Here is a 27820-nt window from a genome sequence, read left to right on the forward strand (position 1 = left end):
AATGTAGTAACAGCCACATTTCTGCCATCTTTGCTCTACGTTATATTTAATAAAAGCTACTTCAGAGTGAGAGTCCGTTCGGTTCGCGTTTGGATGCTAGTGGGTCAGCGACACACGCAGAGAACGACAGAGGGCTCGCGCTCCCTCCCTCCCTCTCTGGGCTCGTGCGCTCCGTCCCTGACTCGCTCGCGCTGCTACATTCAAACATGGCGAAACTCTTTGCCACTATACCGACACCGTCCGCCTCACCGTCTCCATCCCCGCTGACACAGACACCTTCACCCTCTACATCACCTCTATCTCCGCTACCGTGATGACCCGGGAGGATGGAGAAGCTGTCGGCGAGCCTGTCGGAGATCACTTGGAGCCCGTTGGCGCTGCCGTTGGACGCGGTGGTCAGCAAGTTCCGTCTGCCCACTCTGGTCCGCCTGGCTCACGGTAAGAAACCTCAGCAGGTGTCCAGACCGGAGACTCGGTTGGGAAAAACTTTTCGCCATATTGTTTGCTTTTGAAAACTGTTAGCTAACTCTGACGCTCCTCCGTCGCTGCTGGAGTTCGGATACCCGTGGGACTGGTGAGAGAAATAACCATGAACATGGTTTTACGGTGAGGAAAATGGAAAAACTTAAACATTTTCACGATTATAGTGTGTTTTAAAGGGGTTTTATGAGTGTAACGATGCATGGCGCTAACAATAAGTGTAGCAATTTACTGAAGAGTCTGTGACGCTTTGTAACGGTGTCAAGTTGGCAGGAAAAATGGCCGCTTCCAGCCACAGTACTCAAAATAAATCTGCGAACTTGTCACAGAGTTAAGGTAAGAGAGGAACAATTAATTGGGTTAAATGACAGAATATATAAACAAATATAGCTAAATTCCATCTTTTTAGACGGTGATTCTACGTAATCATAGCAAAACGAAGACCGTTATCCTATTATGTTGAGTTGATATAGGTAATCAACTTAGACTTAAATGACTTTATTAATCCCAGGAGGGAAATTAAGTTTTACAGCAGCATGGATATTCAATAAAGGGATAAACAATAAGACAACACAGAATATTAGAGTATAAAATGAAGGTAAAATAAGTTTTAAAAAATATATAGAAAAAATCAACAGAATATACAAGAGTGATACAGAAGTGTGCAAATGAACAGAATGTGCACATGACATAAGTAGGTGCAGATGAGTGGTTTAACACATCAACAGTAGCATAAGAGTTTATAAATTGTAGCTTCCACAATTCATTTCAGGTGAATCCACTAACATGCATTAAACTGCTGCAAAAACTATATTAAAAAAACTACATTTGATGACAGCTGCTTATGCTTATATCTTATACTGATATCTGTAATGAATTAATGTAATCAAGATGAAATGATTATCATCAGTGTATGGCTCTATGATGATGCAATATCATTGACGGATTCAATAAATATGTAGCTCACGTTGCTTTGAAGTAAAACAGCTGTTGTGGTTGTCTCCGTCTGCCAAATTACTCTGAATTATTCTACGCACATGAGAAGAATGAGCCCAGTCAGCGATCTTTGGTCCACTATTTTTTTTTGTACACTGCACAGAGTACAAACAAACTGAGCATAACAAGTTTACATCACAACCTCTTACAATCCTCTGCTCAGCTTGCCTTGTGTCCTGAACATTGTGGCCTTGCACAGTGTCTTCTGAAATGACGCAGTGGTTTTACAAAACAGTCTTATCAAAGCTACCTCAGAAAGTTCACACATGACATTCCTCACATGTTATGATTTTCAACCCACTGATTATTTGCCATCATTATATTCAGGTTATGGGATTATATATGTAAAGACAACATTGAAGTGGTCTAAATGGTTATACACTTGGTTATATTTTTCCGACAAAGTGTATAATTTGGTCAGATGAAGTGCTTAAATTAAGGCTTTCTTGTCAGAAAACAGGCACAAATTAGCTTCACAGGAGTAGATCATTTGTATTATTGTACATTAATTGCACTATTTCAGATGTAGTGATGTGATATAACCGAATATAAGGGAAGCCACCATGTATCCAGTTTTATTGATTAGCCAACTATCAGGGTTTCTTATGTTGAAACCAGCATGCCATTATGTCCGCTATTAAATCTGCTTAATGTTGCTAACTTTACGCAAGTGCCGCATTTATACACGGACACAAACTTTACCATTTCAACACCAACCCACTGATTTGCCGAAAGAAGTTTTCATGTAAATTTTTTTTTTTTTTTTTTTTTTTTGAGTTTGCTTGTTATTATATGGTTTTCTGCCAACATGATTCCCTGCTTCACCAGGTTTGGTGTCTTCACTTTGGGAACGGGCGATGGGTGTCATGGCCAAAGTTGTTCCAGTCCAGCGAGGCCCGGAAAGCCACAAAGTGTCTGTTGTGCTGCTGAAGTGCTGCTCAATTCTTTTCATATGTAAATGCTGTAATCTGTCGGTGAATGTAGTGAATACTAACGAGCAGCGACGAGGAGAAAAACCTCCAACTTTCCTCAGTGGACAAAAGCGCGCACCCAAGTCGTGTCATGGTCCCGGAAAATTACGCACCTTACTTTTGGCGGCGCGCGTGTTCATTATATGGACAGAGCACCCGTGGGTGTTTATTAACTGCACTGTAGTTACCCCACAGATGCCTCCCTGTTTGCATAGCCAGCCAACCCAGAGTGTAATCAGTTATTTACAACAGGCAATGATGGGGGCGAGTAAGCTTTTCCCCCCATCAACAAACAACAACAGTATCTGTATGGAGAGGCTGTGGTTCAGTGATGTGACAAGGATGCAATTCAGTGTGATAGAAACTTTTCTGATGGGATATAATAGAAATACTTCACACAGCATGATATCACTTGAAACACGGGTTTAACTGATTGCATTGGGGCAAATAAATAAGGTACACAAGGTAAATTGTCTTCATGTCATTACATGAATTAGCCTAGAAAACCTACAATATACAGCAAAAGTGAGTACCTCTGTGCAAAATCACGTAAAAATCCATTCATCCATTTTCTGTACACCGCTTAATCCTCATTAGGTTTGTGGGGGGCTTTTGGACTGTGGGAGGAAGCCGGAGTACCTGGAGAAAACCCACACATGCACAGGGAGAACATGCAAACTCCATGTAGAAAGATCACAGGTCCAGGCCGGGATGTGAAATGGGGTTTTTCTCATGTAAAGATCGAATGATTCAAAGTTGAATCACCTCACAGTAAATATTTTATAGTTGAGCAGTGGAATATTTTCATTTTTTCAGCTTAGATGTGGTAGAACATGTGGCCGGACTACCACAGTGAATGAATAGTCCCAGTAGTGAAGCACAGAGGTGGGACAGTAATGATATGGGGACTCATGAGTGAAAAAACATTAGATTTTCATTTTACATAAACTTTCAACTGTAAGTTGATGTAATTTTGAATCATGTGACAGTAGAGTGATATTTCAATAAGGTGTACTCACTTCTGCTGTGTAAATGGAGGTAGGTGTAGCTGTAACCAGTAGTAACCATTACCAAGCAGTTACTAAGGCAAAGATGCAAAGTGAGTTGCCCAGAGCTAGACGTTGTTGTTGTAATATTGCTGTTGTGTCCAGTTTTTTGCTTTAAACACATCAACTGAAGTAATATTGGTGGTTATCGCATAACCCTGGCAACAAAATAGCCTTCCTAACAATTACCTTTATTCTACTTAGAATCTCCTTTCTCTGTGCTGTGCTATTATTCAGTCATCCATCAACATGATTGTTAAACTGAAAGGCTTGGGAGTAACAGCTGTGTGTGTTGTGTGATTGAATTGTACCTACCATTTTGCTATCAGCAGAAATCAATGCTGCTGTGCTACCCAGCTCTTGTGAAAGCTGGAGAGCTGTGTGTGTGCGTATGTGTGTGTGTGTCTGTATGTGTGTATGGGGGCTGCCTAATAGTAGGGTGCCAGTTATATAGCAGGGTCCTGATGAGTAGGTTAGGGGTGGTGAACCATCACTGATGGTTGCAATTATAAACACTGAATCCTGAGTTCATTTTGTGTGTGTATGGTTGTTTTAGCGTTTTCCACTGCGGAGCGACTTAGTGTGACCTTAGAAATGAAAAAGTTGTTGTTTCCCTGAGTCTGTGACACTGTTTATCCCTTCTGTGTGTTGCTTTGTGTGCTGCAGGTGAATGTGTGGAGGGTTTGTCAGAGGAGGATGTGGTGCTCTTACACTCCTGCCGTCAGTGGACCACAGTGACAGCCCACAGCTTAGAGGAGGGACACTACGTAATTGGACCCAAGATTGACATCCCTCTGCAGTACCAGGGTGAGCATGCATGCTCATACTCTCAGTACACACTGCTTTTATACACCAGCACGGGACACAAATTCCCTAGAAAATGCTCAAACTTTTATGCACATCCGTACAGCGCCAATTTTCCCTAAATACTACATGTCCTCTAGGGATAAGAAATAAACTCACATTTTTGTCACAAGGTCAACTTTTTCCACTTGTTCTATTTTTGGTGGGGAATTTGTGTTTCTTTGAGAAAAGACAAGACAAAATAGCAGCTGGCTGACATGCCTAGAGTGCAAAGTAATGTTGTCTGTTGTGCTGTAATTTCCTTTGAAACTCGCAAGGATGATGTACAAAATTTGTTACATTTTTCAGTAAAGCATCCTAGGGCAATCTCTTCTTCAGATAATAATGTTGGTCAGCATGATCTGAAGATGAATTCTAAAGTTGTAGAAGCTGTAGAGGCTTTAGAATAACTTCAAACTCAGTGCTCCATGTTCAGGACATTTTTCTTATGTGAACAATATTAATAACAAATTGATTTATCTGTGAACTGCCAGAAAACTTTCAAAAGCTGACATATCACAGAGCAAAAATATAAACTCTCAGGATCAAGAGGTGTCACATAATTGTCAAAATCTATAATTAAATTTATAGTGATAATAATTAAGTGAAGTTATCCATATGTTTTTCATAGTGCAGGGTTGTGGGTTCAAACCCTATTTAGGCTGATTGAAGTCCTTCTTTGTTGAGGTTACATGTTCTTTCCATGTTACTTTTTTCTGGTTGCTTTCTGTCAAAAGGCACTCTAAAATATAGTTATCGTATGGGCTCACAATTAGGTTTCCAGGTAATCCACAGAGATTTTCCTAATCATTCAGTGTAGCTGACACTCACAAAAAGAGCTGTCCCTCAAGCACTAGCCCAAAAGTAGCCTACTTATTATCACAGCTAGAAATATGATGAATGAAACTTGGTAAATGGAGGTGGAACCTAAGCTTTTGACCCCTACATTGAGGGGATTTGATTGCTTTGGGATGCTTTGGGGGTTATTTTGCTTCCATGGTTAGGATCCTTAAAGGGCAGAGTCACTGCAAATCAATACAGAGTTGCTCTGAGTGATCACCTTTATCCTATAAAGTAACATTTCTTATCCTGATGGAAGTGACCTCTTCAAGGATGACAGTGTCCTCCGTAGTGCACTAGTGGGATCAGTGAATGGTTTGATGAGTATGAAAATGTTGTCAGTCATATGTTGTGGCCTTTACAGTCATCACATTTCAGCCATTTTGAACACCTATGAGAGGTTTTGAAACAGCATAGACAGCACTTTCAAACACCATCATCAAACACGTAATGAGGGAATATCATTTGAAGAATGGTGTTCATTTCTCCAATAGAATTCCAGAGACTTGCTGAATCAATGCCAAGGTGCACTGAAACTGTTGTGGCCTCACATGGTGGCCACACACCACACTAAGACACTATCGCTTGGCTTTTCTTTTGCTTTGTCACCTGGTAGCCTAAATAGTTACAGTTAGGAATGCTGAATAATGTTACAAATGTGACGTCCTAACTTGAAACCCTAATGTAAAGACAGATATACTTCACTACAATTACCTACATTCACACATCCAATCAGCAACCATCTGACCTTCCATGACTCCTCCCGTCCATTGACTTGTTGTCTTGCTGCTGAATAAGTCTAGTCTGAATGACCTCACCGTAGCTCAGCCTCACAATCCCATTGTTCCGACTCTCAGTCCAGTCACATTATTCACTGTGTAACTGGATCTTAATGCCTCTTCTCCGTTGCTTCCTCCACTGATGCAGCGCTGATGTCACCTCACACTACTGCCGCCTCTCAGGGTCCTTTTCAGGAGAATGAAAGAACATTTGGTTGGGAGGAGGGATGTTGAAATCATTGTCATTTTAGACATTTCAGCTTTTCACACTGAAAGCATGTGACAGAAGGTATTGTCCATAATAATGATTAAGAAGATAAGAAGTAGTTAAATAATAATTAAAAAATATAAATGCTGATATGTATTAAATATATAGAGGTTGTCTAATAAAACTCCAATAAAAATAGCAGAGTAACCAGGATTTTCTTAAAGTGTTATTTGAGTTCGTATTGCACTTACCAAAAAAAGCACATTATAAGTAACAGATTGAAAAGAATAGCCAAAATGGGGTCATCAGAAGCTGAGACTCTTTATCTAATAAAAGCAAGTACAAACACATTCTTTATTTACATATAAACAGATGTATTTCGATATTGCGGGTACACTTTTTAAAATAAAAATGCCGCAAACTAGTGGATTGCCCCCTGTGAGTTTGGGGTGAGTTGCTCCCCTAAGTTACGGAGATTGAGTATCTCAGTATCTTGTTCAAGAGTGACAGAGAATGGAGCATGAGATAGATGGACAGATTAGTGCAACACCAGCAGTAATGCGGGCATACTGGACTGTCTTGGTACAGAGGGCCAGACAGTAAAGCTCTTGATTTATCAGTTGATCTACGCTCCAACAATTCAGCTATGGCCATGAGCTGGCCTGGGAATGCCTTGGGATTCCCCAGGATGAACTGGAAACCATTGCCGGATAAGTGGAAGAAAAAGTGAGTGGAATAATATAAATTGTTTGATTTGCTTCAAAATAGTGTAAATATTTTCAATTTGGTCAGGACTACTTGGCTGTCTGTGGCTGAATAGAGGTGGCTCTGTTGTTGAAATGCATTTTTATGGGAACATCAGCAATAGAGATGTGCCTCCTTATTTTTATTTTTTCTTCTTGCGTTCTGTACACGACACTGAACACAATAAGAATGAAGTAAACTGACCAGAGGTCCCATGCTTACATTCAGTGGGTTTTGGCAGTGCAGAAAAGCCGATTTAAACATGTGAGTTAAGCTGTCCAGCTTTAAAGATACAATGCACCAACTCGTGTATGATTTTTTTTTAGGTCCAGTTTTGGTTGTAACTTTTGATTGTTTTTGTTTTTGATCAATTGGTTGTTTAGTCTTTTTAAAAGGTCCACATATTTGTCTTTACCCAATTAGTAATAGAGAAAACGGTCTTTACTGTAAAACAGGCCTTAGTCACAGCCTTGTCAGGGCTGCCATAGGCTGCTCTCAGTTTTTTATCTGGCAAAACAAAGGAAGAGTCCGAGCCTTTCCTGCTCAGAGCCTTTCAGCCTGATGGCCTTTTTAGTTAATGATGCATTCCAATGGGTGTGAAAGAGCCAGAATACTTTTAGGACCACCTTTGTGTCTCTTTAAATATGACAGGTGAGCTGTTGTGGAATCACAGGCTATCACCAGTGATGAGCTAATGTCTGTGTGATGACTTCATACAGGAAGTCTAAATAAGCTTAGGATGAGAGCAATATAGGTTTACCCCTGGGGATGGAGCAGAGGATGCCTCCCTCCTTCTTCTCTCTGTCTGTGTGTATCCTCTTCTGCCCATCAGTGAGAGGCAGGATGACTCAAGTGTGGAGGACAGAAAAGCTGAATGACCCCTTGTCATGAATGGATTTGAGGGAAGCAGTGGTGCCACAGCCGCCCTTGTGATGTGGAACTAACAGCAATGGTCTTATGTGTATGAATGTAAAAGCCTCATAAAGTAATAGTATCTTGTTAATATGTTGTCTGTTGGTAACATTTGGAGTCTCACTTCTATCCAAATAATCCTCTTACTTGTAAGAGTCTCCAGCATTGAGCTGGAGTTTGTTTAGAGTGATGGTAAAACCTGCTTCATTTCAAACCCCTCCTCAGCCTGTCACTTTTTTCATGGGGGAAGGGAGCTGGTGGGTTGTGTTGAAAAATAGCACTTGCTGGTATTGTTCAGTGAAAGCTCCTTATCCTGGGGGCTCTTTTTCAATTGGAAGGTGGGGGTGAAAGAGAGAGAGAGAGAAGGAGGTAGTCTGGTGCAGAGGATGGAGGAGTTTGATATTCTGCTCTGCCTCCCAGACAAAAAAACTTTCTCATCTCTCTTTCCCTCACAAACATTGACTCTGTGAGAAAAAGGAGGATCTTTGAATGATTATAGTCATTCAGTTACCCTCTGATAAACTGGTTAATAAGAATAAAGGGAAAGTTGACTTATGAAATGTTCTATTAACACCAGTGCTGGTTTGACTTTCTTTCTTTACAACATCAGAAAGTGATATAAACTAAAAAAATATGTACAGTTGAAACAACACAACACTGGAGTCACGAGTGAAAGATTTAGCGACAGGAGGGGATGAGCCAGGGAAAGATAGGGTCAAAGAGAGCGAGAGAGTTGTGCATGTGTGAGAGTGTATGTGTGAGTGTCTCCATGGTGATGTGTCTCTGCTCTGCGTGAGAATGGGGGCCCTTTATTGGTTGCCATGACAACCCCATCGGCTGTCGATTGGCCGATAGCTGGTGCCAGGTCATAGGTCACCGAGGTGTCTTTGTATTCTTCTCGTCCAAACAGTGTCTACTGCCGATGTATGTGTGGTTTTATACTGGGACTGCAGGCAGTCAGAAAAAGAAAGAACAAAAACAATTTTTATGTATGCTTTTTTCCTTTGCTTCCTTCTTTACCTCCCTCCTCCTTTTTCCTAACTTCTTGTCCTCCATCACTCCTCTCTTCCCACCTCTTTTCTTGTGCCCCATCACGTCTTTTCTCTTGGCTCTCTACATCTTGCTCGTCTTCCATCCTTTCCTTCACTTCCTTAACCAACTTTATTCACTCATCCCTTCTTTCCTCCTCCCTCATTCTTCTCCTCTCTGTAGGAAAGTTCAAGTTGTTGGATGAAGACCGGGACGTCAGGGACCCCATCCAGTATTTCTCCAGTGTGGAGGAAGTTGCTGGAGTCTTCCCTGACCGTGTTTTTGTCATGGAGACGATCACTTTCAGCGTCAAGGTTAGCACCGCTCACTTCCGTTGAGGCACAGCAGGGACCTGTTCCATAAAGCCAGTTTGCCATATAAGTCGTGTTTATTCTAGTCTGGCTTGCTTAAGTGTGAGTGTGTGTGTGTGTGTGTGTGTGTGTGTGTGTGTGTGTGTGTGTGTGTGTGTGTGTGTGTGTGTGTGTGTGTGTGTGTGTGTGTGTGTGTGTGTGTGTATATATGTATGTATATATATATATATACATGCAAAGTTATGGGGGGGTCCCTCTGTGATTTGAAATAATAAAAGATTAAAAAGAGGAGGGGCAGACCAAGACGTAGGACAAGAAATATGAGTTGAGGCAAATAGTAAAGGAATAAAATTTTTAAAAAAGTCAAAAATGAGGGAGAACACACAGTTGGTATCAACCAGCCAGGCACAGGCTAGGTTACGTTAGGGGATGGCCCAACACCCCATAGGAGCACAGGAGCTGTTATTTTACACTTTGTCCCTCTGTGACATAAAATAATAAAATATAAACAGAAGGGGGCAGAGTAAGACCCAGGACAAGGCATATAGTGGGAGGAAAAAGTGTGATATGAAACGTTTAGGCTTCTGCTATATACAATAGGTCTGATAATAGCTGACTAAATAGTAAATACTAATACTTTAATACTTTAAACTACTTGAACCTGTATGGAATTAGCCTGCTTGCATGAGCTTGAATTGACCTTTATGGAACTGCTTTAGCCCCAACAATTAGAGAATTACAGAATAGGTCCCTGTAATGCTTGGCTTACAGGTGTGCTTTTGCTCTATTTTTCTTTAAACTACAGGCAGTTCTGTATCTTTGGTTGTCTGATCACAGCAGGTCAGTTTTCAGTCTAATTATCTTGCTGTGTTGTGACATCACATAGACATATGCATGCATTTGTGTGCTGTAGGTGGTTTCAGGGGAGTTCAGTGAGGACAGTGAGCCCTACAGCTTCACTCTGCAGGCAGGAGATGAGCTGTCATTGATGGGGAAGGCGGAGCTTCTCTGTGCCACGCCCTCTAAGGAAAAGACAGGACTGACTGCACTTCTGAGACGCCTGGGAAAGACCCCTAGAAGTAAGTATTGACAAACTACAGCATTTTACTTTTTGCAGTGATTACACATGGACATCAAAACAAGGAAAAGGGAATCCTCTTTCGCAAATGATCTGTATTTTGCATATTGTTCTTTTTTCAAGTGACATAAATGATTTAGTTTTTTTTGCTAGCTCTTCCATTCAAAGATTAGAAGAAAAATGTATAAGTTTGCTTACCATCAAAAGGGGCTGAGATCTTTTTAACTCTACATCCCACAATCATTCACTACATCGCCAATTCACATATGGTTCTGGCATACTTGCAGGTTGTTCAGCTTTGACAATGCAGTTGTGCACAGCTGACTTATAGAAGTATACATTTTCGGAGAGTGTTGGATTCCATTAGGGTTACTTCTTGTCTCCAATCCTATTTGTGATATTCATGGATGGGATTGCAAGGCACAGCCTTTTGAGGAGAGTGTCTGGTTTGGGGTTTTGTCTCTGCTTTTGGCAGATGACGTGGTTCTGTGGTCTTCATCAGGCTGTGACCTTTGGTGCATGTTTTCGGCTGAGTACGAATTGGTCAGGATGAGAGTCAGCACCTCAAAGTCTGAGGCCATGGTCCTTACCAGAAACTAGTGGATTGCTCCACCTAAGTTGGTTGTGAGTTGCTGCCCCAAGTAAAGTTCAATTACCTCAGGACCATTTGCATGAGTGACAGAATATGGAGATGGACAGACAGCTTGGTGTAGCACCAGCAGTAATGCAAGTGTTGTATTACACTGTCATGGTGAAAAGGGAGCTGAGCCAGAAAACAAAGCTTTTGATTTACCAGTCAAGTCCACAATCCAGCCCTCACCTATGGTCATAATCTCTGGGTAGAGACCAAAAGAATAAGATCACAGATACAGGCAGCTGAAATGAGTTTCCTCTGTAGGGTGGCTGGGCTCAGCCGTAGAGATGACTGAGATCAAATGGAGACCAAATGGAGACTCTCTGATTCCATAGTGTACCATGTGACATTTTTGACATGAACATTGTATTTGTGCAACTGGCCTGTACTGACTGTGGTGTTTTCTTTGTGCACTGTGTTATTTGTTTCACACTCACCCTCTCTTGTAAGTTTCCTTGCAAGTTTCTCAAGGAGCTGATTTGGGACTTAGTTTCCACATGAGCTTGGAGTGGAGTTGCTGCTACTTTGCATCGAAAGGAGCTAATTAAGGTGGTCCGGTCAAATTGATTAGGATGCCAGAATTCTCTGGAGGAATTACATATCTTACCTGGAGTTGGAATGCCTTTGAATCCCGCAGGATGAACTTGAAATCATTGCTGGGGAGATGTCTGGATTGACCTGCGGAGCCTGCTGCCTCCATGACTTTACTGTGGATAAGCGGAAGAAAAGATGAATTAATGCATGTATGTCATTTATTGTTTTGACACCTTCTAATCCACCTTGCTTGTCTCTGTCTCTTCAGGTAAAACTCCCTGTCTGGTCTGTATGAACCATCGCACCAATCAGAGTGTCAGCCTACCCTTTGGCTGCCGTGGACGCTTTTGCACACGCTCCCCCCTGGAGCAAGGCATGCTGGGAGGAGAGCACACGGTACGCAGCATTATCGAGAGAGTTCGCCTCCCTGTCAATGTGTCTGTACCATCACGGCCACCACGAAACCCCTACGACCGTCATGCGGTGCGAGAGGGCCACCGCTACAAGCTGCTCAACATTGTCAGCAAGACGGTGGTGCTCTGCATGGTGCTCCGCCGACAGGAAGTCTCCCCCTCCCACTTCTTGTTGCTGCGTTGCATGCCCCGGTTTAATGTTGCTGAGGCCTCCGTCCACACAGCAGCGCTGGAGAGCCTTCTTCTGCGACATGCATTCGACCCAGACGCCTACTCCCGTGCTGTTAGAGAAACCCGTCCAGAATTGGAGTGCATGACAGAGGAGTGTGTGAGCCCACGGCGATCTCGCATGTGTGTGTCAGGTCAGGACTCATTGGCACCGGCACTGCAGCACCTCTCAATGTGCGGGTATGTTGGTGGGGTTTCAGACAGTGTGTCACAGCGCTGTAGGGACTCTCTCGGCGAGCGGCTGGGGGAGGGACCAGGTGAGGAGAGGGAATATGTGACTCCTGAGTGGACTGAGGCTGAACTGAGGACCAGTGAGGAAATCCCTTACGAGGAACTGTGGACCAATCAAAACGCAGAGGGCTTGGGAAAGGAGCCAAACCTCATATCCTTCCATTCATCTTCCTCATTGGACGGTACTGTTGGTACTGTGGTGGCGAGAGTGTCTACCCCGCCACCTGTACCTCCAAAATCTGATGCTGTGAGTTTCAGTCCTCACCTCCTCTCCTTCTCTTCATCCTTCTGTCTCTCATCCTTCTTATCTGTCCACAACAGCATCCGGCTGTTAAGTCAGGATGCCTGGCTTGAATTATTCATACATTACAGCTTTTAAATCTCACTGATACACACACAAACACACACTGACTTCCTGGAAATGTTGCCATACACTCACTGTCCTTCTGCTTACAGCACATGAACACATACATACATAGGTGCTGGCATGTCATGGTGTCCCTCATGGCCAACGAGCAGCTCAACCGAAAACAGTGCACAGGAAACATTTATACAGTAATTCAATTAATGGCACAGAGATAGCTTATTGTTATTGGTATATGGATGTAGTACTGATGAAGTCTATGGTATTAAGAATTGTTATTGATTTCAAGATAAAAGTATGGCTTTGAAGCTGCAGTCTATTTATTTCTAATGATCCAAAGAAAAACACAAGCTGTCACAATACATGTAGAAGCTTTAATCTGGAGGATTTTGTTTGCTGTGATTGCTGTGTATCAACACCTTACCTTCCAAAAATAATTCCTCAATTAACCAGGGTGTGTAGTTTTTATTGAAATTGTGAGGATTATTGATTGATTATTTTTTGAATTATTTTGTCAAATACGAGATTGAATGGTAAACACATGGAAAAAGTTGGATACCCAAATGATGTCTTCACATTACTTGTTTTGTCCAAACAGAACTCCAAACAAAGTCTAATTCAGTTGTGAAATTATGTAAAACTAAAAACCTCATAAAAGTCAGAATCAAGAAACAGAATATTTGACCCATTTTGGCTTCATGAGCCTGTTATCAAAGTTGATTAATTAATCATTTCGGCATGTTCATTCTAACTTGCTCTTTCTAAGTTGACATACAGTAAGGACTCCATTTCACAACTGTTGCTGAGTATGTAAGCCTCACTTTTTCTGCCCAGCCTATGTTGTACGTATTCTCACAGGGGCCTGCTTCACTGACTTCATCATCACAGTTTCAGGGGTTTTGGTTCATATTATAAGATAAATACTTAGCAGCTGTTATGACTGGTAAGAACAGTCTGAGCATCTCATACTTTTAACAGAGATTTAACAAAAAATTATTTTTGTTGCCATTTAACTATTACAGCTGCAAAGATGATAGTGAAACAGGGTAAGCTGAGGAAGGGGGAATACCTTGGGCTTTTTCTTCTAAACGATTGGCATTTGAACTCAGTCTACACTACTGTTACTATTGGTGTTAAAGTTATTTAAAAATTACTTTTGTGCTTTTATGGAAACTGATCTGCTCTCCTATTCTGATTGAATATTAATTAACTACTTCCTTTACAAACTTTCATGGGCATCATGTGGTTGTATTATTACAGTGATGATAAAAGGAAACAATTTCTTTTAATATATATGATAAGTTTTTTTAGAATACTGCTTTGATATTGCATTGAATAATGATTAATCAACTTCAGTTCAATCCAAATGGGCTTTATTGGCATTAAAATTTAAACCTTTAATCAGAATACAACTTGCAATCACTGTGAAATGATGAAGTTGAACTTGTTTAGGTAAAATGCTTCTGTTTCACTGAGTGTTTTACATTGTACAAGTGTACATGCTGTGCAACTAGCTTTATTTGTATAACTGTTGTGGTTGCTATTTACAGTACAGTAAGCTGAGGGTTGTATGTGTACTGTCAAAGCTTATGCATAACACCCTACTCTATTTTATTCATGCTTCTCATATTAAACTTAAGGTGACTTGTACTTCCATCCATCTATTATCTATATAAGGCCTAATCCTCATTAGGGTCACAGAGGGGCTGGATTGTATCCAGCTGACTTAGGGTGGACGTAAGGGATACCCTGGACAGGTCAGCAGTCTATCACAGGGCTGTGACTTGTACTTCCATATATGAAATCATCTCAGAAAAATAGTTTTTAACAGAGGAAACAGTGTGTTAGGTTAAGAACATCATCAGGTCAGCTGTTCACATTTTGTAACTGTAAAGCTATTCCCCAGCATCAGTGTTAATATGTTAGTGTATAGGGTGTTTGTTAGAGTCATGTTATCATGCTGTTGTTTTGTTTAATTATTATTTCTTCCTTCGAAGTGTAGGCAGCGGTGCAGGAAGTTTTGTGTGGGTGTTATCTGCTCTGCAACTGGATTATACCCTGTCACACATAGTGTTCTTCACGCCCTGATATTTAGCCTGCCAAGACACTCTCTACAGTGTGTCTGTGTGTGTGAAGAGACTACTGCTGTGTGCGAGGCAGTTTGTTTGAGGTGTAAAGGTCACCCAGTTTGACATTTAGCAAGCAGAACACACACACTAACACAAAACCTCCTGAGAAGTCACGCTTTCACAGTTAACTTTTTTGGTTGTTGTGTATGTTGTTGTGTGTGTGTAGGTGAGAGAGGAGTGTCGTTACTTGATCGCCCCTCCAGTTCCCCCTCGCTGCTCTAAAGGAGGCTCCATCTGCAGTCCGGCTCCCAGCCCTCCTGTTCCACCTCGCTTCCCCAAAACCTCCACTTCTCCGAGACCAAACCTCTCCTTCTACTCCTCTGGACTGCAGGACAGGTACAGAATACTTACCAAACATGCAAATAATTACACTTTCTGTTATCAAAAAGTCATTATCTAATGTATTTGTAAAGTATTATTATTATTACAACAGTCACCATTAGTAACTGAGCGTTACTGATGGTTACTGAGTGACTGTACCTTTAGTTTCTTCAACAAAGAATATCACCAAATTTCCTCTTCCTTCTCTCTTCTTTCCTCTTCCTGTTCCGACCAGATAAAATATGGGAAGGAACACGGGCAAATAGGAACTTTAGCCATGACTTTGGAAACTGACTGAGAAAACACTCTATTCAGAAGCACCTCTGGAGCTGTCAATTATATTCCATGATCTTCATCAGTAGATGGAATTTGCCCAAGACTAACAACATTTCAACACTACTGTGTCTTCATCAGAGACACAGTAGTGCTGAAATGCTGTTAGTCGCTTGCGAATTAAGCAGTGTGCTCTAGTCCCCCTTTTTATATTCTGAAAATTTGCTGTCCTCAAAAAGCACCTGTGTAGAACCTTTTACACAAGTTTGCCTAGTTGTTACAGAGTTGTTTCTGAGCATTTGAACTCTAAATTGCTCTCCGGTCATTCATTTTTCAACCCCTAAAAACTCTCTGTGTCAAAGTTACATATTTAGAAGCATATTTTTCAAGAAAATAATCCCCTGCTCACTTAAAATGTCAAGTTAAGGTCAGATTTATTTATGAAGCACATAGAAAAACAACAGCAGCTAAATCAAAGTGCCAACAAGAAAAAGTTGGTGTTTTGCAGTGAGTTTAAAGTTTCTGAGGTGTGAGCAGTTCTCACATGAAAATGTGAGCTGTTCAGCCATTAGTAGCAGTCACTGTGAAGGCTTGATTGCTCCTGTTTTTGTACCTGGATCTCAGATCATTCAAGTTCAGATTTCCCCACTGCGGGATCAATAAAGGTTTAATCTATCTATCCAATCTATCTGATCACCTGGTTAGTCCTCTATCTGGGTTGTGATAATACAAGAGTTCTGCTAAAGACGGTGGGGCCAGCCCACTTAAAACCATAAAAATAAACAATAAAATCTTCAAACCAATCCGTCAACAGACAAACAGCCAGTAAAAGGATGACTGTAATGGCGCCGTCATCACAATTACAACCTGCAGACACTGAGGAGATGACTGTTGAACACCCATATACAAATAGATGCTATCGTCCAATTGAGTGGTAATAATGTCCTCTACGTTCTTGCTTGCTTTAGAATGCGCAGATCTATGATGTCCCTGTTTTTCTTTACACACACTTAGACCTGCTCAAGCACACCAGCTCGCCTACAGCTCAAAAACTACTCTATTCTACATAAATTAAAATATCCTGCCATGCATGTTTAAACTAGAACCAGAAGCTGAAGAAGAATGATGATTCAGAAAGTCCCATTCTGGAAGTTGTTGGAATTGGTTCTTTAGGTTTTTTACATTTGAAATTCTGAATTTGTGCTTTTTACACTGTCATCGGTACTCTGCAGTTTAAAGGTTCTGCTCAGCCATGGCATTCACTGCATATTTCGGTCCAGACATATCTTCCAGCCCATAAAAAAAATATTATATAGAGGGACAAAGTTCTTAAAGACCATTAAAAGTGTTAAAATTTTACATTTTCTATAATAAACTCCATCTGCTCATGACCCAAAACTGATTGAAAGCTTCTAAAAGGACTTTATGTTTGATTATTTTATCAGCTATGTTAAATTTGGTTTGCAAAAAAGCATTTTTTTTAAATGTCAAGTTGCCATAAAAAAATTTTCAACATATCATTGCAGGAAACTGAACTATTGTTCTTCACTTTTAATGACTGTTTATGACTAATGTTGGAAGAACTTGTCACGAGACTCATTGAAAATACTGTAAACAAATAAAATGTGTCAGAGAAACTCATCTCACTTTCTCCTCTTCTGCCCCAGCTGCTCCCCCTCTCCAGATGCCTCCCTGTACTGTTACCCGTGCTCCTGGGCAGACTGCCCTGCTCCCAACCCCGCCAGTCCTGAGCCAGCCTCTGCCATCCCTGCAGACACCACAGCCATTCCTCAGCCTGCACAGGCCACCTGGGCCGAGCCGTGGGTAGAATCCTTCACTTCCTCTGGACCTCGACTCAGGCCGCCGCCCCCACAGAGTCGATTTGCTCCCTTCGGTGCGTTGAACCCCTTCAACCGTCAGTCTCCTTGTCCTTCACCTGAGCCCGCTGCTAATCCCATTACAGATTCTTCCAGAGGTGCAGAAGGCGGTGGGACATCTACAGGGGGCACCGAGGGGCTGTCCCCGCCTCCTGACCCCACCTGGCGGCCTCCTTCTGACCTATCTGCTTTGTCATTGGAGGAAGTGTCAGCCTGCCTACGGTTCATTGGCCTATCAGAGGCAGCGGTGGCCGTGTTTCAGAGAGAACGAATCGATGGCAGCCTTCTGGTGCAGCTGACTGAGGACATCTTGTCACATGACTTCCACCTGAGCCGACTCCATGTGACCAAGATCACACAATTCATACAGGGTTGGAGGCCCAAAATCTAACACACACACTGTCCTGATAATGTGCCTGTTGGCTGCTGAGCCCTCCTGAATGTGCCTTCCACTGTGACAACTGGCTGCTGAGCCACTGATTGCAGCTGAAGGAAACCACGCCACACTGTGGTCAAATTGTAGAACTGACACTTGACTGGCTTTTATACTAAGAGTCTCTGACAGACTGACTGCATATGTCCTGTCTGAATCACAGAGTGGGACTAGTTTACTAACAAGTAGCTTCAACAGAGAGCTACATGATGAAAGTACCCTGTTTCGATTCGTCTTTTGGGCAGATAGCCAACCACATTCATGCTACACAGACAAATGGCACAAAGGTTTTAGACACGGTGGATTTGTGTGACGTTCCTGCTGTGATTCCGCATAAAATGTGACATAAAATATTTTGACAGATGAACAAAATTTCTGCAGTTTTTAGTAGCACCAGTAGGTGCTCAGTGAATTTCAATTTAAGGTACATTAAGGAATCTACAGCCTCTATGGTTGACCAGTACGACATGTTATAACACTGACCCTGTCCCCTAGGCAAGTCTCTTGCACAGCCTTCTTTATCAGTCACGTCAAGCTTCAGTGGCAGGTAATTGGTACAAATAACAAAATGGGAGGTTCTTAGGAGGTAAGGAAGACCTAGATGTTTAAGGCTAAATAAAAAAGAAAGTACAAAATTCAGAAATCTTACCACTCTGTGAAGTTACTACTGAGGTTTTGGTAATGATTAATGATTCGATGAACAATTTTTGCACACTGCTATTCTGTATTTAGTCCACTTTGTGCTTTGGGGCAATGGCATTTTTATTAACTTTCCCTTTGAGGGTAACACAAGATTTCCTTGTGTCTTACGCAGTTACGTTGCCATACTATGAGGGTTTTCAGCTCCTCAGAAACAGAATTCTCAAACCTTAGACTGCTTGTCCAGATATGCTCAGTTTAGCCATGCATAAAAATAAATGTAGTCATACTGCATAATATGTTCTCATAACCATTGTTTTTTTTATTCATTACACACCAAAAATTCAAGGAAAGAGCCAAACTCCCACAACAAATCATACAATAATAAAAATGGAAACTTTTCACAGGTTTTTTTAAAATTTCAGACAACTGATGGAGTAATCGAAAAAACAATTAGCAGTCAAATTAATAATAAAACTATCAAAATGTTACCCAAAACAGTTACATACACAAAGCCAGAGTCTGTTTCCTCAGACAGTAACAAAATAATCAGGACTAAAAAATGTTGGTCCTAAATATTTTCAGAAAGAAGGACAAATGTTTTCCTTCAGCTGTTCAAATGAAATGTGGCCCTGCTCTCTGAATTCATGTATGTCCTATGTAATTAGGAGTGTGTCTCTTTTAGGTAGTGGTGATAGTAATGTCCTATAACCCGGGACTGTCGCTTTAGCTACACTGAGGGTTATTTCTGCAACAAAGATCTTCCAGACAACTGTGAAAATGCAATTTATGTTGTTGTGAGCTTGTTTATTAACACTTGTGATTCTCCTGTTCTCTCATAATGTCTGACAGAATCCTCTTTAAATTCCATTAGATTCCCATAAATTTGATGAGCTGCAGCCAGGTGAAAAGCTGCTTATTAATGCCAAGTTTCTGAAAACTCTTTCTCATGATATCAGAAACCCTACCACACCCATAATACTGATACTGATGTACTCTCTGTGATCATGTAACTGCAAGGCCACTCTAAGAGCAATGACAAAATAAATGCGAGATTACAAAATAAACTGAAACTAAATGACCTCACCCAATTTCATTCATCCTTCATTCATTGTTTTTGGTTGTGGGGAGCTGGAGTCTACAACATGACAGTGGGCTGTGAGGCCGGATACAGTGACAGTTAATGCATTTAAAGAAAACGATAACACAAAACAGCATCCCAGATCAGAGACATGGACAGTGCTACAGGTCATTTAGCCACATGCAGTCAGTAAACATAAAGGACAGGTTACAGAAGTTAGCCAGGCCCGTGTTTAAAGAATATCATTATTTAAGACATCTTATTTCAGCTACAAATATAACCACCTGCAAGCAAAGCTCGATCCATAAGCAGGAGTCTGGCCTTCATATAGACAAAGGATTTTACGCAGCATGTAAAATTACATCATTTATTCATTATTTTATATCAGTATCCATTTAAAAAGGTGATGCTTCAGAATAATGCAGTGGTAAGTGTGCAAGTCATTACTTCCAAAAATGTACATTGCATCAATGCAAAAGTCTTGCATTTAAAATGTTACTTGGGCAACAGTACAGGAGCAGCAGAAAAATCAGCCGTTCTGCATAAAAATAGAACTGTAGCTGGCTGAGGTAGAGCCAACTTATAGCATATTCTGTATATATACAGCCTTTTAAACAGATAATGTAGGTAGTTTAATTGTTTCAAATCTAGGGTTTGGGTCCCTCCAAAAGTCATGAGATTAACCTGGGGGGTAATGGGATGATTGTTCTAAACACAATTTTATATTAGTTTTGTGACGTGTTGCTAATTTCTGCTCTGCAGAATATTTTTGTGAAAAAGAGGGCAAAATGCTTAGACACTCTTGGGTTTATTTTTTACCATTTTATTCGATACATTAACTGTCTAAAATTCATAATTCCCTTTTAAACTATTAAATATTGACCTGCAAATTAACCAGTAATCACTAAAATTGTTGACCTGATCATTTAAATGCTGTTAACTGATGATGTAAAATGAAAAGGTTTTAAGCATTTCACAAAAAGCACATATCTAGGCTTCTATATTACAGTAAAATACATCTTTCCATCCATTATCTATATACCACTTTATCTTCTGTAGGGCTGTGGGGGGGCTGGAGTCTATCCCAGCTGACTTAGGGTGAAGGCAGGGGACACCTTGAACAGATCACCAGTCTATCACAGGGCTACACATAGAGACAAACAAACACACTCACATTCACACCTACAGAAAAATTTAGAATCACCAATTAACCTCAGCATGTCTTTGGACTGTGGAAGGAAGCCGGAGAACCTGGAGAAAACCCACACATGCACAAAGAGAACATGCAAACTCCATGCAGAAAGATCCCAGGCCAGGACGGGAACCAGGAATCTTCTAGCTGTGAGGCGACATTGCTAACCACTGTTCCACTGTGCAGCCCAGTAAAAAACAAAATAAGCGAATAAAGTAGACTATGACCCTGTAACCTCGTCAAAACTGCTAAAAGAGCTAGGTAGCACAGCTTAATTGGAATTTCCCCTCATTGTTGACAAAGGATTTCTGCACGAATACACAAAAACAAAACAGAGTCATATCCAGAGGATTGGCCAATAGATATGTCTTTACTATGATTTGGGCTACTACAGAAATGATATTTAGTATTCTGATACAGCTATGCTGCTAGAGTAGCTTCCTGTTTACACAGATGATAGCTTTAGGCTGGACAGTGCTACAGATGTATTTTGCTGATTTGATTTCCATTCTTTTTTTTATTACTGTTATAAGGACATCCTTAAACCTCAGAGCTCTCTAACACTGGAAGTCATTATTGGAATAGGAAAGAGGATCACTTGTAAAACTTTCTGCTGTGGTCCTTGGCGTGGTCTAGTAGAAGCTGGCAAGGTGTAAACTGGTTTCCATAAACATCCTCGTAGCGCCTCATGGTGCTCACAAGACGCTCTGCACCAAATGTGTCGATAAACCTAAACGGACCTGATGGACACAGCATTAAAAAAAACACTTTAGAGAAAGTATTTCAAGGCAGCAACACTACAAGATTTACTAATGAAATGTTGTTTGGCTTAATCGCTGGTAACTCGCCAAATTAGCATTTTGATTAAATTTGCAAATTAGCAGTAGAACATTTCTAATTGAAAATATGTCTCTAGTTCAGAATGCGAGCATTGTGTGTATTTAAGTATGAAACATACCACCATGAGAGGGAGGGAAGCCATATCCAAACACTGCTCCGATGTCTCCCTCTACGGGGTTTGCCACTATTCCCTCCTGGAGACACAAGACTGACTCATTTAAGCAGCGAGACACCATGCGAAGCTGGATGTCAGAATCAGATGAACTGCAAAAAAACACACAAGATCATTTTTAGAGAACAATCAGAGTGAAGTGATGAGTACATCAGACCAGAGGCTCTTGTCTTACATTGCAAGAGGAGTTGCCACTTTGTAGTTCTTGAAGATTTCTTCCATTTCAGGATTTATTCTCCGCTCCTCCCTTGTCTTACTGTAGATAGAAAAGCCTTTTCCAGATTTCCGGCCTACAATTGATTAACAAAACAACACATATTGGTCTCACTGGGTGCTAGATATAGTAAAGGGGATGTGCTTATGGCTCAACTATCTTCTTATAGTGACCTGCGGCAAAAATAAGTTGCTTTGCCCCGTTATATTCCTAGGCTCTCAGATAAACCAACCAGTACCCTAGGAGTGAACGCATTAGGCGAGAAATTTTTTATTATATATGGATTATAGATTTATAATAGGAAGCACAGTGGTGCAGTGACAATGAACTTGAAATCATTTAAAATTACAATATGGTTAAGCGCAATATCCAGATCACCAGAGCTGCAATTTTTTTGATAAAAGGTAAGATTTGCCATAACATACTATTATAAATGAAGCTGTGATTTGTTTGTGGTGAAACAGATACACACTAGCTTATAAATCATATTTTCCAGACTAAGAAAACGTGCTAGTTTGGTAAAGTCCACAGCAATTGAATAAAACCAAATGTGCAACAAATGAGCTGAAAAAAAAACTAATGATAAAATTCATGATTAGGGATTCAAATTTCTACAATCAAATTATATAGACCTAAATAACATAAAGGCCATTATAGTTCCCTGGTCATTTGCCTGCTTACCAGGATGCTAATCGAGCTGTGAGTCCACAATCACAAACAATATTGTAACAGTGAGAAAAAGCTAGTCTTATTTATTGCCTAAATGCTGTTTATCATTACGGGCCCCCCCCTTTTTAATGCAAAAAAACAGATATTGGTTTAAAAAGCATGTACATCACATTAGAAATATTTGCAATTGTAATGTGATAAAATAAAAAGCAAATGCATGCATAAACAGCATCCCATGTAACACTTTTTTTTGCTCTATTTGCACAAAAATGACTCAGATGTAAGATGGGATTGCAACATTGATTCTTTTTTTTTTTAACTTTGAAACAGTTAACTGTCACTTAGTTTTTAAAATTTGATTATTCACATTTGGGCTTTTGCTTTAGAATATAATTTTTGAACTAAGAAAAGAAATAACTCATTATTCCAGTTTTCCTGTATCTTCCACTCATGGTTGGACTGTACCATTAGCAGTTGAAGGAGTCTACAGCCAGCCACAGAACAAGCAAACACATTACGCACTATACAGCACATCTGATCATGTAATAATTTACAGCTGCATATAGGTGAAGCAATAATAAAATGCTATAGATATTATACTATATATGACATTATTATAACAATGTTGTCTTACATTCAGATTTCTATTTATTCATTTATTTATTAACTTATATTTGTGTCATTAAACACGCACTCTGGGTCAGTTACAGGTGGGTGAGGGAAGAGGCTCAGAAAGGTATTTAAAGACAAGTATTTTTGGTTTAACCTGAACAACAACAATACCAGTCCATTAGCCTAAAACTCTAGTCTATGAGTTCACACACGTCTTCAAATCCTCCCATAATATGGTCTCTGATACATCATTGCATGATCATAAATCATGTGAGTGCAATACTGGGTCCACTCTGGCTATAGACATCCCCAGCCACTAATAGTACACAATATTAAGTAGTTTTTCATTTTTGTTTTGAAACAAAATCTGAATCAACCACCCAAACGTGAACAGTTGAAAATGAAACTGAGAGACAACAAACAACAGTGTTACTACATAGTTTATCACAGAATGTTTTACCTCGGAAGCCTTTTTCTACCATGAGCCTGACAATCTCCAAATCCCCACCTTCATAACGAGGACCAAACGCTTTGGACAGATTCTACACACAAACATATAAACACAAACACACCATCATTAGTGTCACGTATATTATTTGTAAATCATTAAAAACAGTCTGGCTTATTTCCTTCAAATTACGTTTAGAAGGGATAATGCACAATATAGTGCCCCCGAACCCTAACAATCTAAATCCATGCAAATTTAAACTTGAGTGCGTCATGTAGTAGTCAAGATGGTTTTATTTTATTTACAAGTCCTCAGTAAGCCAAACAGCTTTACCTCCGATGAATGTAACGCTACATCAAGACCAACTTCATCAGCCACCACTGACAATCCAGTGTGAAAACCAAAGCTTTCTGACAAGGCATCCAGTCTCTGTACCTCCACACCTTCCTGTGAATCAAAACATTGGTCATCTTTAAGCTGACATCTGTCTGTCACACATATGTATAAAAAACAAAGCAAAACAAAAAAACAACACAGCTTTGAGAAAGATCATTATTTCAGAATGAAATCTACAGATCAGGTGTTTTAGTTGAAGACAGTTGGGTGAAGCAAACGTGAATCCTCTCTTTTGTCAAGTTCCATTTTCGAATGGCATTAAAGTGAAATTATTCAGAGAATGTTGCATAATAATATGGTGTTAAAAGCTCCAAATCTCTGTTTAAAAATCACCCCACTGATATAGCTAAACATCCATATGGAGATAAATTTGCACGTGCATCTCTGCCTAATGTATCTTCAAGAAAGTTAATTTAGAAGAATAAAACAAAACATTAAGTTATTTTTAAGGGGACCTAATGGCCAACAAAATCCATATAGAAAAAAAATATCACCAGCACTGTATAATATCTCAAGCCCTTGACTTTCTGAGGAAAATTCTTACCTGAAAAATTCTTATACATTCCAGAAAAACGCACAACAAACAGCGAGTGGTGTAAAACCCTGGGCCATCCTGTGGTCATAGAATTGTCCAGCAAAGGAGAAGGAAGAGATGAGATGAATAAAACACATCCCCAAAGATTAACACAGTAGTAAACAATATAAAAGCTGACACTGAAGTAATGTTCATATTAGCAAAATATTGATTTAAGCACATTTTCAGAGTTGCGCTCACTTTGACAATGATGATAACCTTCCCCTGTTTGAGGCCCACATTGACAGCAGACGCCAAAGTGTCTGTTGACGTCTTATCTGTGGTGATGATCTCCAGCAACTGCATCTTCTCCACTGGGGAGAAATAGTGCATGCCAATCACCTGCATATGCACACACACAAAAGCATCGATCAATACCTCAACAGACAGAAAAAAATGTTATGACTTGCAGTTAAATGCCATGAAATCAGCCATAATGCATTCTCACCGAAAGCTAAGCTATGCTCAAGAATGTAAGTATAATAATGTTGATCTATGCTTGCAGACCATAAAAAAAAAACATTTTATGTCATGCATAATGCAGCATTAAACAGTGTGTGTCTGACATTTTCTGGGCGTTGGCTGGCAGCAGCAATGTCCCTGATGGGCAGACCTGAGGTGTTGCTCACAAAAACGCAGTGAGAAGGGACAACCTGTGGACAAAGAGAAAGGGTAAATACAAACTGTTATCCAATAATATCTAGGTACAGGTATATGAATTCCAGTAAATTCTGTAACTGTTCAGGAGAAGGCTTGGCCTGAAGGTTTCTGTCCAAACCTTAGTGAAGCTGAGATAAAGTGGGGCTTTTAAAAGTGAGTCTCTGAAAATGACAGTTCTGCAGCCAAAATTGTCTACATCCTAATTAACTTCTTATTTACAGTTCAAGGTTTTCACTGTCAATAGCCATTCTAGAGAAGCAATTGTGATCAGTGGGCCTATCAATACATTGCAGAACCACTTTATATTTTGGAAAGCACAGTCCAAAATGTAGTATCTCATTTCTTGCTTGGTGTTTGTTATTCTGTACAATTTCTTAATCTGCATTTCTTTACAGATGGGTGGAAACTTTGAAGCCATGAGAGAGAGAGACAGTTTACTGTCCAGTTTTATGGACGATGTGCAGAAGCATTACTGCGAGAAAAACAGGACCAATGATTCATTTGAGAAATACAGTGCTGTGAAAAAGTATTTGCTTCTGCCCCTGGTGTCTTCTATTTCAGCATATTTCTAACACATAAATGTTCCAGATTATCAAACTAATAGTTTTATTTGATAGTAGACAGAGATAACCTATAGACACAAAATGCAGTTTTTAAATGATGATTAATAAAAGTTTTATTTAAAACCTACATCACCGCTGTGAAAAAGTAATTGCCCCCCTGAACCTAATAACTAGTTGGTCCCTTGGCAGCAACAACTGCAGTTAAACATCTGTTACAGCTAGTGATCAGTCTTTTACTTCACCATGGAGGAATGTTGGTCCACTCTTCTCTGCAGAATAGTTTTAATTCGGCCACATTAGATGGTTTTAGATCATGAACTGTCCTTATAAGGTCTTGCCACAGCATCTCAGCTGGATTCAAGTCTGGACTTTGACTCGGCCACTCCAAAACCTTTTTCCTTTTTGAGCCACTCTGAGGTGGACTTTCTTGTTTGCTTTAGCTCATTGTCATGTTGCATAAACTATTTGTGCTGGAGCTTTAGGTTCTGAACTGATGGTGGACATTCTCCTGGAGAATTTTCTGACTGAGAGCAGAATTCATGGGTCCATTAATAATGACAAGTCGTCCAGGTCCTGTGGAACCAAAGCAGCACCAAACCATCCCACTACCACCACCACGTTTCGCTGTTGGTAGGATGTTCCTCTGTGGAATGCAGTATTAGCTTTACACCAGATGTAACGGACCCACGTCTTCCCAAGAGTTCCACCTCTGACTCATCAATCTGCAGGATGTTGTCCTAAAAGTCTTGGTACTCATCTAGATATTTTTTTTGTAAATGCCAGATGAACCTTTATGTTCTTTTTGGTCAGGAGTGGTTTGTGCCTACCATTTTCTCACAGAGTCTTCCTTATTGTAGAATCATGCAGACAGACCTTAACTGAGGCCAGTGAGGTCTGCAGTTCTTTTGATGTTCTTCTGGGGTATTTTGTGACCTCCTGGAGTAGATGCCGACATGCTCTTGGAGAAATGTTGATAGGGAAGGTTCATCACTGTTCCGTGTTTTCTGAATTTGTGGACAGTGCCTCTCATTGTGGTTCTCTGGATTCCCAGAGCCTCAGCAATGACTGATAAATGTCAGTGACGTCGTTTCTCATCTGTTCTTGAATCTCTTTAGAATGTGGCATCATGTGCTGCTTTTTGAGACCCTTCAGCTACTTCACAAAGTGGTGGAAAAGTTTACATTTTTCACAGACTCAAGGAAAATGCCATACTTAAAAAAATGGGAGGAGTTTTGCACACAAACTGGGGATCATGGAGGTTACTGTGGGAATGAATGGAGTTGTGAGTGACTAGCTAGAAGTACACAGAGCTGTGTGGAAATGAAGCGCAAGACTGTACTCACCGCTTCAACCTCTTTGACAACTTTATGTTTAATGTTGATATCTTCAAACACAGCCTCTATCACCATGTCAGCAGACTCAAATCCAGAGTAGTCAGTCTGGATCAAAAGATTGGACATTATGGTGTCACGCTCAAATGCTGTCATTTCATTCTTCTTCACCTTAGCGTCGAGACTGAAGACAGAGACGTAACATTTTGAAAATAATACTTAAATAATAGTCCCCTTCTGTTCTTCTGGGTTGTTGTGTAAGCCACTTGCTTTGAGCACTTATGAGGCATGGTGAAATGCACATTTGCTTTTGTTTATTACCTTTTGTAGATCTTTTCATGCCCTCTACTGAGGCTGTCCACTGTGGTGTCCTTCAGGATGGTGGTGAGGCCTTTATCTATTGATACCTGGGCTATACTGCTACCCATCAGTCCCGCACCCAGAACAGCCAGTTTCCTGATACACAAAAACCATATTGTATAGGTGTGTAATAGTTGTCGAGGCAATGCAGTAAGTGTTTGTGGAGGTATTGATTCTTACTTTACTTCCTTCTCTGGGGGCCCAAGTTGGTTCTTCCTACATGCCACCTGACCGTGGTAAAGTCCGATCAAAGCTTTGGACTCAGAAGTCATTGCGAGCTTCCCAAAGTTCTGCGTAAGACGCAAATATTGTCATTGTCACTTTTGTGTTCCTTTTTTGTGTGTTCTGCTGTGTTTTCCTCATATCTTCTGCTTTTTCCTGCATCACTCTGTCGA

The 27820-nt window shown here is 40.5% G+C and overlaps 2 protein-coding genes across 3 annotated transcripts in view; one reads left to right on the forward strand and one right to left on the reverse strand.

Moving 5' to 3' along the window:
* Positions 1–19399, forward strand: gareml (GRB2 associated, regulator of MAPK1-like). Of its 2 annotated transcripts, none has more exons than XM_055016249.1 (7): positions 1–438; positions 4160–4300; positions 9032–9162; positions 10073–10238; positions 11674–11801; positions 14937–15106; positions 17032–19399. In XM_055016249.1, exons 1-7 carry the CDS (start codon positions 327–329, stop codon positions 17630–17632), a joined length of 1449 nt encoding a protein of 482 aa, XP_054872224.1. In that variant the 5' UTR covers positions 1–326; the 3' UTR covers positions 17633–19399. The 2 variants fall into 2 exon arrangements, with proteins under 2 accessions (XP_054872224.1, XP_023155466.1); XM_023299698.3 differs by having other exon boundaries at positions 2–438; positions 11674–12524.
* hadhaa (hydroxyacyl-CoA dehydrogenase trifunctional multienzyme complex subunit alpha a) overlaps positions 18611–27820 on the reverse strand; it is an 18731-nt gene continuing 9521 nt past the window's right edge. The window contains exons 11-21 of the mRNA XM_023299700.3: positions 27606–27715; positions 27387–27521; positions 27078–27249; positions 25078–25164; positions 24713–24853; positions 24482–24550; positions 23875–23988; positions 23554–23635; positions 21774–21888; positions 21545–21690; positions 18611–21326 (exon numbers count right to left, since the gene is read on the reverse strand). Of these exons, the coding sequence (XP_023155468.2) occupies positions 21181–21326; positions 21545–21690; positions 21774–21888; positions 23554–23635; positions 23875–23988; positions 24482–24550; positions 24713–24853; positions 25078–25164; positions 27078–27249; positions 27387–27521; positions 27606–27715 (1317 nt within the window). The 3' untranslated portion in view covers positions 18611–21180. The remainder of the gene's footprint in view (positions 21327–21544; positions 21691–21773; positions 21889–23553; positions 23636–23874; positions 23989–24481; positions 24551–24712; positions 24854–25077; positions 25165–27077; positions 27250–27386; positions 27522–27605; positions 27716–27820) is intronic.

This window comes from Amphiprion ocellaris, chromosome 12 (assembly GCF_022539595.1).
Source record: "Amphiprion ocellaris isolate individual 3 ecotype Okinawa chromosome 12, ASM2253959v1, whole genome shotgun sequence".
NCBI classification, from domain to species: Eukaryota; Metazoa; Chordata; class Actinopteri; family Pomacentridae; genus Amphiprion; species Amphiprion ocellaris.